The sequence below is a fragment of the Suncus etruscus genome, chromosome 5, assembly GCF_024139225.1.
Source record: "Suncus etruscus isolate mSunEtr1 chromosome 5, mSunEtr1.pri.cur, whole genome shotgun sequence".
NCBI classification, from domain to species: Eukaryota; Metazoa; Chordata; class Mammalia; order Eulipotyphla; family Soricidae; genus Suncus; species Suncus etruscus.
Genome location: NC_064852.1, coordinates 15,615,864 through 15,628,823, shown reverse-complemented (window position 1 = coordinate 15,628,823; position 12,960 = coordinate 15,615,864). Strand labels below are relative to the sequence as shown.

Here is a 12,960-nt window from a genome sequence, read left to right as displayed (position 1 = left end):
GACACGTGTTGAGCATGAGACATGCATGCATGCAGCCTGGTGAGAGGAAGAAACACAGGAGCGCAGACTTGAAAATGTGCCTCCCTGGAAAAGTGGGCGGGCAAGGGGTGATGGGCCTCGGGGCGGGCCCCTGGCAGCCAAGGATGGGGATCCTGGCCAGCTCCCGGCCTCTGCCTGCAGGAACAGAATGGATTATTTCTCCTCACAGCCCATCCTGGTCCCTGCTGGCTTCCGCATCCCACGGGTGCGGGAGAGGAAAGGGCCCTGCTGGCTGCACCCACTCATATGTCTGCAGCACCCAGGAGGTGCGCCCCTTGCCACGGTTGCCCCAGTGTGCTATTGAGTTCCCTGCGTTCTGTACCCCTCATGCTCATGCTGAGTCCCCCCAATCTGCTTACTAGTTCTATGGGACTAAGTAGCCAAGGGGACCCAGGAACCCGGCTAGGCCAGAACCTTCCAGATCTCTGCCTCAGATGGCTGCCTCTGGCACTGTGTGGGGCTTGGAGAGAGTGACCACTGCCACACACATCCACAGAAGCCAACGTATTCTGGGACACAAGCCAGTGACAAGAGGGAGAGACAAGAAAATTGATGAAGAGGGGGAACCCCCATTCCTGACCTGTGCTAACCCCAGCAGGCCCCGGTCCATCCACCCTGCAAATTTGGGACTAGCAGAGAGGGACTGAGAAGAGTGTAAGATCTAGAATGTTCTGTGATCATCTGAGTTCCAGTGTGTGAAAGAAGTAAGACCCAGAGTACAGGGCATCACAGGGAGGTGCTGGACACCCGCCCCCCTCGCCAAACACACACACAGAACACTTACAGTGGTTTGGACTTGGACCCTGACTCAGCCAGGCTCAGCCCCTCCCCGAAACCCCACCCAGGAGGCCTTTCAGCACCACCAGCCAAGCTTCTCATCCCTATACTTTTGGGAATGCAGCAAACTGATCTGGGGGTGCTGGCTAGGCCTGCCAGCAATGTTTTCTTGTCTTGTTTTGGGGCCACACTTGGCAGTGCTCAGGGGTTACTCCTTGCTCTGCTCTCAGAAACTACTGGAAGTACTCAAAGGAACCACAGGGGATGCCAGAGACTGAACCCAGGTTGGTCCCATGCAAAGAATATATTATTGCTCTGGCCCAGCAATGTTCTTGTTACTGGACATACAAGTGAGATTCTGAGGCCTAAATGGGGAGCGGGAGTCTCTAGAGACCCCTCAGAGCTGTGCACACTGACAGACTCCCTTCTTCACCACAAAACTCTCCAAAGGTAGATTCTGTGTGGGTACAACCAGGTCTGGTGGGCCTCGAGGACTCAGAGCAGCTGGGTGGCACCTTTCAGGGAAGAGGGCATCACTGAGGACAAGACTGCCAGCCTGATGCTCAAAGGCTTCATCCAGCATCAGTTCTCACAGTCTGGAGGGATCTGATCCCGGAGGGTGTGGAGAAGGAAGAGCCACCCTGTGTCCACTGTCCTTCCATGTCCCTCTAGCCTGGAGTAAGGGTATGGCCACAGCTGCCCCTCAGGGCCTGCTAGGATGCTTGCCTTCACCCCCAGGGAAAAAACTTCTCTTTAGAGCTCAGTTCCTGAATATCAGGGTGTGTGTGTTTGGGGGGAATGTTGAGGACCCCCTTGGCTCATTTCCTGCACTGTCCTGGGCTTTGTGTCCAACCAAGTGGTGAGTCCATTTGAATAGCTTGTTTTTTTTTGTTTTTGTTTTTGGGGCCCACCCAACAGCAGTGCTCAGGGATTATGCCTGGCTCTATGCTCAGAAGTTGCTCCTGGCAAGTTCAGGGGACCATATGGAATGCTGGGATTCGAACCGGGGTCTGTCCGGCGTTGGCCGTGTGCAAGGCAAATGCCTTACGTCTGTGCTATCACTTTGGCTGAACAGCTTTTCTGACTTCCTTGCCATTAGGACTCTGGGTCTTTTTCCTTTTTTTTTCCCTTCTCTTTTCTTTCTCTCCTTCCTCCTCCTCTCTCTCTCTTTCTCTCTCTCTGTCTCTGTCTCTCTCTGTCTCTTTCTCTCTCTGTCTCTGTCCCTCCCTCTTTTCCTCCCTGTTCAGAAGTTACTCCTTGCCCTATACACAGGAAATGCTCCTGGTGGGGCTTGAGGGACCATATGGGATGTAGTGATTGAACCTTGCTTGGCTACATGCAAGACAAGAGCCCTCCTGCTGCACTATCACTCCAGTTCCTTTCCTTTAACTTAAAAAAAAAGAACTCTTTTTTTTTTTTTTGTGGTTTTTGGGTCACACCCGGCAGTTCTCAGGGGTTATTCCTGGCTCCAGGCTCAGAACGAGGGACCATATGGGGCGCTGGGATTCGAACCGATGACCTCCTGCATGAAAGGCAAACACCTTACCTCCATGCTATCTCTCCGGCCCCAGGGAAGAACTCTTAGGGTCACTCCTAGCAGTGCTCTAGGGTTGTTTGTGGCTCTGTGCTCAGGGGTCACTCTTGGAGATGATCAGGATACCCAGAGATGCTTCCTATGTGTAATGCTTTCTGTGCTCAGAGCCTAGACCCCTCTCTGGCCCTGGGACTTGCTTTTCCTCATCCCAGAAGCAGACACCATCCTCTCAGCCACTGCCACAGCCATGCTCTCGCTATCACGCAGCTGTGGCCTCGGGCAGAACAGGAGGGGTGCACATAGCGGGGTACTTTCAGCATGAATCCCACAGGGCCTGGTGCTCAGCCTGGGCCTTGAGTCTCACTTGCAGAAAGGGGGGGGGCCCTGGATGCCATTCCCACAGGCCCAAGGACACAGATCAGAGGCCCAGCCACATCACGTGCCTGTATCACAGCCTCCCCCCCATTTTTTTTGGTTTTTGTGTCACTTCTGGCTCTCTGCTCAGAAATCGCCCCTGGCAGGCACGGGGGACCCTATGGGGTGCCGAGATTTGAACCACTGTCCTTCTGCATGCAAGGCAAACGCCTTACCTCCATGCTATCTCTCCGGCCCCAGACAGCACCCCTTTTTAATTCCCTGCACTCCTACACTAAGGAAAGAAGAGGGAGAGAAAACCTATTCTCTGGGATGGAGTAGGCTTAGGGGACCGGCTGAGGGGGGCTCAGTGCTGGCGCTGCTAGAGCCAGGCCTCACTCCTGCTCTAGGTGGTACATTCAGGGCCTCACTGGGCCCGGGTCAGCCCCTGGTGAGGACGCTGAGTCTGATACCCCAGCCTGCCCTATCACAGAGCCAACCTAAGAGATGGTTGTGGGGCCCTAGTTCAGTGTCCTCCTGAGAACCCCAAAACCAGAGTTTGGGGCTGGAGTGCATCCCAGGAGTGGATAGCATGGGCTCAGCCTGCCAGCTGTGTGTTTTTGGGTCATTAGATCAAGCAGCACACAGAGAGATAAGGATGTTGTTATGGGCGATCATGTGTTGCTGGGAGGGACCCGGGCCCAGCACTCCTGCCCATCGAATCCTCTCCTAAACTTAAGAAGAGAAAGGTCATGACCCTCAAGCGAAAGATGGAAAGGAGACAAAACTCCTTGGAGTCCCCCTTAAACCCACAGTACAGCCCTCCCAAGGCCCATAGACAGGTGCACTATGCTTGGTGACAATGACCCCTCAAATCCCTGTGGCCCACCACCTACCATCGGACAAGGGCCATCTGCCACCATTGGAGTCTGTCCTTGTTGCACCCTGCCAATCTCAATGCCAGGAGCCTATGCATGCCTATCTGCACCCACATCCAGCTTCCTGCCCACAGCCTCACCCTACAGAACTCCCAGACACCTCCATTTCCCAGGGGCCAGCAGCTGTTGGGCACTGGGCAGCGTTCCTAGCACTCATTCCTGCTGGAGTGGCCATCTCAGTATGGGGAACATGACTGTCTGGTACTGGGCGGGTTGGGGGAGTTGGTGCCTCGTGGCGAGTGAGTGAGAGCAGCCACAGACACATTTTCAATCGGTGTGAGAACTGCAAGCATTTCCTTGTCAAAAGAAATCAGAGAAACCAGAAACTCAAAAGTGGGGGGGAAGAGGAAGGGGAGAAAGAGAGAGTGATGGGCGAGTCAAAGAAAGCCTTCAGGGTGGAAGAGTTTCTTTTCTGGAATAAGCTGCTTTTACTTTGTTTCTTTGGCTCTCACTCCATTGCTGGAGCCTGATCCTCAAAAGAGACCCTAGCGGACTCCCTGAAGTCGGGGTGTCTCAGGTCCATGAGAAATTTGGTGGGAGTAAGAATGTGAGTAGAACCTGCAGGAGAACAGAGGCCAGCTGACTGCTTGAACAAAGGTACATCACGGAACATGCCAACTTAGGCTAGACACTTTAGATGCAGCCAAACGAATGAGAAGGCAGGAGGCGGACCTGGGAGCATGCGGGAAGCAGGCAGACAGCGGACCAGTCGGCTGCTACACCAGGTTGCCCTCTCAGTCTGCAAAGGACATCTTTTTCTGCTTGGGGGAACCACACCTGGCTGTGCTCAGGGGTTACTACTGGACTCCTGGTAGGCTTGGAGGACAGTATGGAATGCCAGGGATTGAACCCAGGCATTGGGCCACATACAAGACAAATGCCCTCTCCACTGTGCTCTTGCTCCAGCCAGGGACACTCAAATTTTGGGAATTGTGGATCATATCCCACAATGCTCAGTGGTTACTCCTGGCTCTAGGCTCAGGGATCACTCCTGGCAGGACTTGAGGGACCTTATGGGGTGCTGGAGATCAAAGAATAGGTTGGCTGCATGCAAGGCAAGTGCCTTACCCACCATGCTATTGCTCTGGCCTTACGAGGGCCATTTTACTCTTCATGCCTGCCCCCAACCTCTACAAGTCTTCTTCTCCCCACAGAAAACTAAGTCAGGGTCTGAGAGAAAGAGAGAGACTTATGCAGCCTAGTCGTGGCAGCTTCTGTCCGGGAAGCAAGCACTCTAACTATCATGCAACACATAGGCAAGCGGTGGGAACAGAAAACTTAGCTGGGGGCCTCGGTCACCAAAAGGGATAAAACAATCCAGGGAGAAGCCGATACCAGAGGGTACTTCTGGGAGAGGGAGAGATGGGGACTCTGCACCATCTCCCCACTGGATGGCAGAAGCCTGAGGGGCGGATGCTGGGCCCAGACACATGCCCCTCACCAGGTCACACCCTGCTCTGTGGTGCTGCCTGCTGGGCTCTCAGAGTCCAGGAGCACTGTGACTTGATCATCCCCCCTTGTACAAAACTGCCATCTTTTCTGTTTGTTTTGGGGTGGGCCAGACCCAGTGACACTCAGGGATTACTCCTGGCTATGCACTCAGAAATCGCTCCTGGCTTGGGGGACCATATGGGATGCCGGGGAATCAAACCACGTCCGTCCTAGGCTAGTGCGGGCAGGCAGATGCCTTACCACTTGCGCCACTGCTCCAGCCCCCAAACTGCCATCTTTTTAAAAATTGTTTTTTTGGGGCCATACTTGGCAGTGTGCACTCAGAAATTACTTATGGCAGGCTTGGGGACCATGTGGGATGCTGGGGATTTAACCCGGGTCAGCACATGCAAGGCAAATGCCTTCACCATTGTACTATTGCTCTGGCCCCCTAAAACTGCCATCTTTGAAGGCAGGGCCTATTCTGGGTTAGATGGTAACCAGGGACAAGAAAGGCCCATAAAGGGCCTCACCCATGAAGGGTGAGGGGACAGAGCAGAAGCCGCTGGAGAGGGCAAAATCCTTCTCCGCTCACTCTTCTAGCTCAAGAGGCTGCAGAATCCCCTGGCAAACCCCCTGCCAAGCTTTGAAGCCAGCGCACTCATCAGCATTTGATACCGCTGCAGTCTTCTTGCCTCCCTCCAGTGAGGCAGCAGCAAACCCCCAATTCAGGAGTGGGGCCCATGGGGCCTAGAGTGTGGCCAAGTCACAGGGACCCTGCAATGTCCTATGCCCGGGCCTCGGAAATGACAAGTAATGATAGCTGAGGTTCTGCTTGCTGTCCCTGGGGCATTTTCTAAATATGGGGCCAGCACAGAGCCCCGAGGAGACCCGGGGGACACTGTAGATTATGACAGTGCCAGGGCTGCCTCAGAGCCTGGCTCTGAGGGGCGTCCGGGGGTTCTCTGGCCTCCCCCACATGCAGCTGTTTCTCCTGCCTCAACACGGCGCCGGCTGAGGCAGGGACGCTCGGCCCCGGAGCTCTGCCATCCCCCCAACATGGCCAGACACCAAGTTGCTGGGGGCGAGGGCAGGCAAAGGGGAGAGGAGTGGGGAACGCAGAGGTGCGGGACGAAGCCTTCGTGCCATGCAGCCTGCCCACACCCACCCCAGGGCCATGAGCACTCACCAATGAGCACTTCCCACTTGCCGTTGGCTTGGGTCACCTCATAGGCGCAGCGCATCTCACTCAGGCTCACGCCCCCCAGGATGAAGATGATGAGGCGGGGGCCGCTACGGTACTCCCCGGGGGCCTTGTTCTTGTGCCAGTGCCCATAGCGGGCGCTGTGGGGAAAGGGAGATGCTGGTGCTCATGGTGTCGGTGGCACAGTCCCCGTCCACATGCCCTGGACACATCAGGGCTGGCAGCAGATGGGGGGGGCAGCTTTCCGCCCAAGTCCTGCCCCTTGTCCATGCTCTGATACGCTCTGCTGCGGGCCCAGTGACAACTGTCTCCTGAAGGCCACCTGGTACTATGTCGCTGGACCATCATGCGGCCGGGGTCTCTGTGACATACACTCTTGAGAAATATGGGCAGAGGGGAGAGGGGAGCAGGTCTGAGCCACTGGGACACTGGAGGGAGGGCTGGTCTCTGAATGCCATGCAGTGTCACTGCCCAGCTGACGCCTGAAGGGGGAGTAGTTTCCCAGCGCCACCTCCTTGGGCTCTCCCAGTGGGATCATAAAAAAATGGGTATTTCTGGAGCCTGAAAACAGGAAAATGCAGAGACCTAGTCTCTGGGGAGAGGGACTGTCTTTCTTCCAGCTGCCACTGTGCCTGTCACATCTATGGCCTCCAAAGCACAGCAGATTGGGTGCCCCCACCCCCAGACCTGACTCTCCTCAGGAACCAGCAAGGTGCTGGGTATGGCTGCCCCATTCAGAAAGGGACCTGCCACTTCTGTGGGCCTGGCCTTCCCTGCCTGAGGTGCAGGGAAGGGAGTATGGAGCAGACATGCACGTATGGCTGCCAAAATGTTCCCAGGTGGGTACATGGACATAAGCCGCTCAGTCCCATGTGAAGGTGGCAGAACGGGATGGGGGCCCTCAAACACTCACAGGCCACAGGGACCATTCAGACCAGTGTGTGGGGACACTGCTGGGCATAGCAGGAGAGGGGGCTCTTCCCTTGCATAGCTGCAGAGACCAGGGACAGCCAGGCCCACATCGCTCACAGCTCTACTACACAGGGCAGCTCTGTTACAGGGCACGGCTGCTGCCTTCTAGAACAATCCTGAAAGGGGCAAGTGGATCAGAGTGAAGACAGGCTGGGCTGGGTTGGTTCGAGAGGATAGGGCAGAGGATGAGGCCTGGTGACCGCCCTACACACCACCCCAGCATTTCTCAGGGGACTGGCTGGGGGATTCAGAAGGGCCCCATGTGGTTGAGTAGAGGAGAGAGGGCTGTAGGAAGCCATGTGTATCTGTTTCCCAGGACACCTTGTCTGGAAGGGAATTCTTGCTTATCTATAAGGATCTGATTTCGTAGCTATGAACTGTGACCTTGTTATACCCAGCCACCATAGCCCTCGACCCCCATCTGAGAGGAAAAACCTGTCCTGTGAGTGGTCTGTCCCCTTTCTCCTGCCATGCATGTGACCTGATCATGTGGTTTGAGCACATGGCCTGAGCAGCCTGCATGGCTGTGTGGCTGCCATGTCCCTCAGTTCGCCAATCAGATACAACCATCAGGGTCATTGATGTGCCTCGATGTGCATTCACACAGGTCCAGTCCCTTGGGTACTCCTCGGAGGACCGTTGAGAGGGTCACAGGTAAGTCCAGAGAGTTAAAGGTCTCTGGAGGGGTGAGGTAGGCCCTACAAGTTCACCTGGGCATGGAGCAGGGCTAGGTGGGTGAGGGCAGAGTAGAGGCTAGTCTAGGCCGAGCCAGGAGGTTGGCCAAGCTGAAGCACAGTGAGAAAGGGAGGTGTGGGGTGTCAGGGGGCACTGGGCTAAGCCCCATCACAGCTCAACTTCTCAGCAGAGGGGCTGTGCTCCGCCGTGTCTGCTTGGGTCCCCCCTTACCTGACTGCCGTGGTGCTGAAGGAAGCCGAGGAGCGGGTGGAGATGTACGGGTAGTGCTTGGTGTCAAGTTTGTCCTCGATCGTGTCCTGGAGAGAAAGAAGAGAGCCACAGGTGAGTGGCCTAGGTCACAGCAAAGCTGAGGTTGGCTCCGTTGTGGGGGTGGAGCCAGATTCTCCGCTGGACTATACAGCTTCGAAGGGACCTCTGCATCTGTGGGGTACAAGCTACACACTCTGGCTGGGTGCCCAATCAGCTGCAGGTCTGCGCCACCAAAAGCAAAACCAACTGCCTGGGTTCTGCTGCCACCTCCAGCCGCTTCCTTTCTGCTCAGTTCCATGAGTGAACAAGCCCTGTACCAAGTCCAATTCCCCCAGCCCCCTGTTGCCAGGATCTCTCCACAGGAGAAAGGCGACACCCTCTGTTTCCCAGGGCTGCTGCTTCTTGGGTGGGTGGACCCTCTGCAGCTGAGATATCGACACTCCTAGTAGCCCTGCAGCAGCTCTGCAGGGGCGGAGAGGGAAGGGGGTGGAGCAGAGAACAAAGGGAGCCCCTGGCTTCAGCTCCTCCAAGTAAAGAAGTAGAACTGGGCTCTATGTTTGCTCACTGTCATTTTTGCTTTGTGGGTTTTAAAAGGTACCATGTGGGGCTGGAGCCATAATACGGCAGGTGGGGTGTCTGCCTTGAACGCAGCTGACCCAGGTTCGAACCGGCATTCCAGATGGTCTCCTGTGACCTATCAGGAGTGATTCCTGAGCATTGAACCAGGAGTAATCCCTGAACACCACTACTATAGCCCCAAAACAACAACAAAAGGCCCCACCCGACTATTGTCTCCTGAATGGCTAAACAGCCATTTCTACCGAACAGTTCATCTTTGGTGCCCTTGTAAACATGGGCTTCTGGCCAAGGCCATGCATCACCCATCAGAGTGGGAGTTATACAAAGAATCTCTACAGAGTTAGAATGTGGGGTGTCACATCCCGTCACTCTTCATGAGTGTCTCTTCATGTGGTCCTGTTGTGCAGGTGACTGCTGGGTGACAGACCCAAGCAGAGAAAAGCCCAACTCCGCACGAACGCTGGAGGGGACCTCGGTAGGAGGGGGCCAGGAAGGGTAGAACAGGACTGGGTGTGGAAGCAAAGCAGCCACAGGAAGTGAAAGGAAGACGAGACTGATGGCGCCCACAGGGCCCCTGGATGGTGAGGGGTGTCTAAAGCAGGGCAGGACAAATGGGGTCCCCTGCTGGAGCCCCTTCCTCTGGTACCTCATGACAGGTCTCGATGCTTTTCTGATTCTTAGATACTGAGGGGGCTCCCATGGAGGGCCCAGCTCCATCCCCTCCCCCGGGCCCCCCAACTGACCTCCATGATATCCTTGATAATCGGGGTCCAGCGGGAGAGCTGGTAGGTCTGCTCACTGATGCGTTCCTTCCGCTCCGGCTTGCTCCTGCGACGCAGTGTGGACTGAACACACATGCCAGTTAGACAGGGTGGGCTGCCAGGACACAGCCACACATGATGCACACACAGACATACAAGTCAGGCGGGAGGGATGTCTGGACACAGCACACCCATGCAGACAAACACACCCTGCCCTGGGCTGCAGCTCTCTCTCTCTTCATCACCCTCAGAAGGAGGGGACGGCGCTTGGGTGTGTCTGGGTATCTCTGTGTGTGTGTGTGAATGTGAGTGTGACTAGAAGTATCTCATGTATGTGAGTGCATGTTTCTATGCCAGTGTCTCATGTCCTGGAGTGTGTCTATGTTTGTGTGAATGTGCATGTCTTTCGGTCTGCGACTGTGTATCTGTGAGAGTGTGTCTGAATGTGAATTTGTCTCATGTCTGTAAGTCAGTCTGTATGAATGAATGTCTTCCATATGTCTGAGTATAAATGTGTAAGATGTGTCTCATGTGAATGTGGGTATGTCTGTATCTGTGTGATATGTGAGAGTGTGTGTGTGTGTGTGTGTGTGTGTGTGAGAGAGAGAGAGAGAGAGAGAGAGAGAGAGAGTAATTCCACCAGTTGGTAAGGGTAGAGCAGCTCCTTACGTCGGTGACGATGGGCACCCCGAGGTGCGCCATGTTGGTGATGATCTCGCTGTCCTCCGGGGGGATCTGTGCATGTTGGATCAGCTTGTTCAGGTTCTCCTCAGTAATGCCTGGAAAGAACCCACCAAATCCTATGACTGTGTGTACTTCCTGGGCCCCTCACCCTCTTTTTATTATTTCTTTTTGTTTTGGGGCCACAGCCAGTGATGCTCAGGGGTTACTCCTGGCTCTGTGCTCAGAAATTGCTCCTGGCTTGGGGGGAGCCATATGGGACGCAGGGGATCGAACCCAGTTCTGTCCTGGTTCAGCCGCATGCAAGGCAAATGCCTTACCGCTATGCTATCACTCTGGCCTTGGACCCTCACCTTCTTCCTGTCCATCTGGTTCCTGCTTCTCACCCTCCCTCCCCACTGCTTGCACAGGAAGTCTCAGTGCCTCAGGTATGGCAAGGCCAGAGCTGATGGCCACTGGGGACTGGCCTGATGGGACACAAGCAGTCCAGATGACGAACTGATTGTAGGGAAATGGCAGAAGATGGGAAGATGCCGGACCTTCTGCCCAGAAGTAGATGGGGGTTTGCTGGTGACCCTCCCGGTGGCCTCCTGTGTCTTCCCTCTGTCCCAGTAGCCATTCTGGTCCCTGCTATCGCCTGCTTGCCCCCTTACCATTCTTCAGAAAGATGTAGAGCAGGATGATGCGGATCTTGTCATAGGTGCTGACGTTGGCATCCAGCAGGATGGGGACAATGGCTCTCATGGGGTCCTTGATCTTCTCCCCTTCGGCGTCCGTCCCCATGGCCAGGTCCTGTGGGACACAGCATTCAGGTCTTTCCGGTGGTGGTCTGGGTGAGGTGTTTAGGGCAGGTCCCTAGTGCAGATATCCTGACAGTCCTTCTCCTCAGTTGGTGTGCTGCCATCAGTGTGGGTGCCTCAACATCTGCTTAAACCCCAACACTTCCACTTAGCTGAAGTGGTTGCTCCCTTCTACAGGGCCCAGCAGCTGGCAGTCTCCAGGAGCATTGTTCAGGCCTGTACATCGAGGCTCTGTTGATCCCCTCCTCCCATTGTTGGCCCCAAGCATGATCTGAGTAGAGGAGGACATGCTTTTTCCAAGGTCTCACTTCTTTCTATTTTTTTTTCTTTTTTTAGTTTTTGGACCACAGCCCTCTGGTGTTCAGGGTTACTCCCATCTCTGTGCTCAGAAATTACTCCTGGGCCCAGAGAGATAGCACAGCGGCGTGTGCCTTGCAAGCAGCCGATCCAGGACCAAAGGTGGTTGGTTCGAATCCCGGTGTCCCATAGGGTCCCCAGTGCCTGCCAGGAGCTATTTCTGAGCAGACAGCCAGGTGTAACCCCTGAGCACCGCCGGGTGTGGCCCAAAAACAAAAACAAAAACAAAAAAAAAGAAATTACTCCTGGCAGGCATGGGGACCATATGGGATGCCAGAGATAAAACCTGGATCAGCTGTGTGCAAGGCAAATGCCCTACCCTCTGTCTATCACTGCTGACCCTGTAGGTTCTTTCTTTGTTTTGGTTTGGGGCCACACCCAGTGGTGCTCAGGGTTGACTCCTGGCTCTGGCTAAGGGGTCAGCCATGTGCAAGGAAAATGTCTTAGCCTCTGTCCTCTCTCTCTCTGGCAACTTTTCTAGATTCTTTCTGTTTCTTGGAGCAGGGCCTAGGTTCTTAAGTTTTTTTTTGTTTGTTTTTGTTTTTGTTTTTGGGGTCACACCCAGCATCGGCATCACTCAGGGGCTACTCCTGGCTCTATGCTCAGAAATCGCTCCTGGCAGGCTCTGGGGACCACATGGGATGCTGGGATTTGAACTGATGACTTCCGGCATGAAAGACAAACGCCTGGGGCCCGGAGAGATAGCACAGCAGAGTTTGCCTTGCAAACAGCCGATCCAGGACCAAAGGTGGTTGGTTCAAATCCCGGTGTCCCATATGGTCCCCCGTGCCTACCAGGAGCTATTTCTGAGCAGACAGCCAGGAGTAACCCCTGAGCACCGCCAGGTGTGGCAACCCCCCCCCCAAAAAAAAAAAAAAAGAAAGACAAACGCCTTACCTCCATGCTATCTCTCTGGCCCCTGGTTTTTTTATTTCTTTTTCTTTTGGGGACCACACCTGGTAGTTCTCAGGGGCTACTCTAGGCTCTGTGCTTATCGAACCACATGTTGCTGGAGATCAAACCTGGACCTCCTGTAAGCAATGCCTGAGCTTGGCCTGCTGTTTGTCTCTGACCCTGATTTTCAATTTCCAGAAAGGACACACAAAAATGGGCCTACCTCCACTTATTCTAAGCAGGTGACAGGGGCTGAGGGGCCTGAGTGGATGTGGTCAAATTGGCAGAGATGTGTTCTTTCCAAGATTCTGCATAGGTTGCAGCAATAGTGCCTTCAAGGAACCGGAATGATAAAGAACAGTGGAGAGGGCATTTGCCTTGCACATGGCTAGCCCTGGTTTGATCCTCGGCATCCCATATGATCACTGTCAGTAGTGATTCTTGAGCACAGAGTTAGGATTAACCTGAGCACTGCCAGATGTGACCCCCCCCAAAAAAAAAAGAAAAAGAAAAAGAAAAAGAAAAAATAAATGGCCAGGGCTGAAGCAATAGCACAGTGGGTAGGACATTTGCCTTGCATGCGGCCAACCCACATTCGATCCCCAGCATCCCATATGGTCCCAGAGCCTGTCAGGAACAATTTCTGAGCACAGAGCCAGGAGTAACCTAAGTGGTCATACCACTAGGTATGACC

At 54.6% G+C, this 12,960-nt stretch overlaps 1 protein-coding gene across 2 annotated transcripts in view; it reads right to left on the bottom strand.

Moving 5' to 3' along the window:
• Positions 1-12,960, bottom strand: part of STXBP1 (syntaxin binding protein 1) — a 64,708-nt gene that overhangs the window by 2,363 nt on the left and 49,385 nt on the right. The window contains exons 14-19 of one of the 2 annotated variants that reach the window (XM_049774153.1): positions 10,869-11,007; positions 10,204-10,313; positions 9,517-9,618; positions 8,156-8,241; positions 6,263-6,417; positions 4,075-4,200 (exon numbers count right to left, since the gene is read on the bottom strand). In XM_049774153.1, the coding sequence (XP_049630110.1) occupies positions 4,091-4,200; positions 6,263-6,417; positions 8,156-8,241; positions 9,517-9,618; positions 10,204-10,313; positions 10,869-11,007 (702 nt within the window). In that variant the 3' untranslated portion in view covers positions 4,075-4,090. The remainder of the gene's footprint in view (positions 1-4,074; positions 4,201-6,262; positions 6,418-8,155; positions 8,242-9,516; positions 9,619-10,203; positions 10,314-10,868; positions 11,008-12,960) is intronic. The other variant, XM_049774154.1, reaches the window with a different exon arrangement.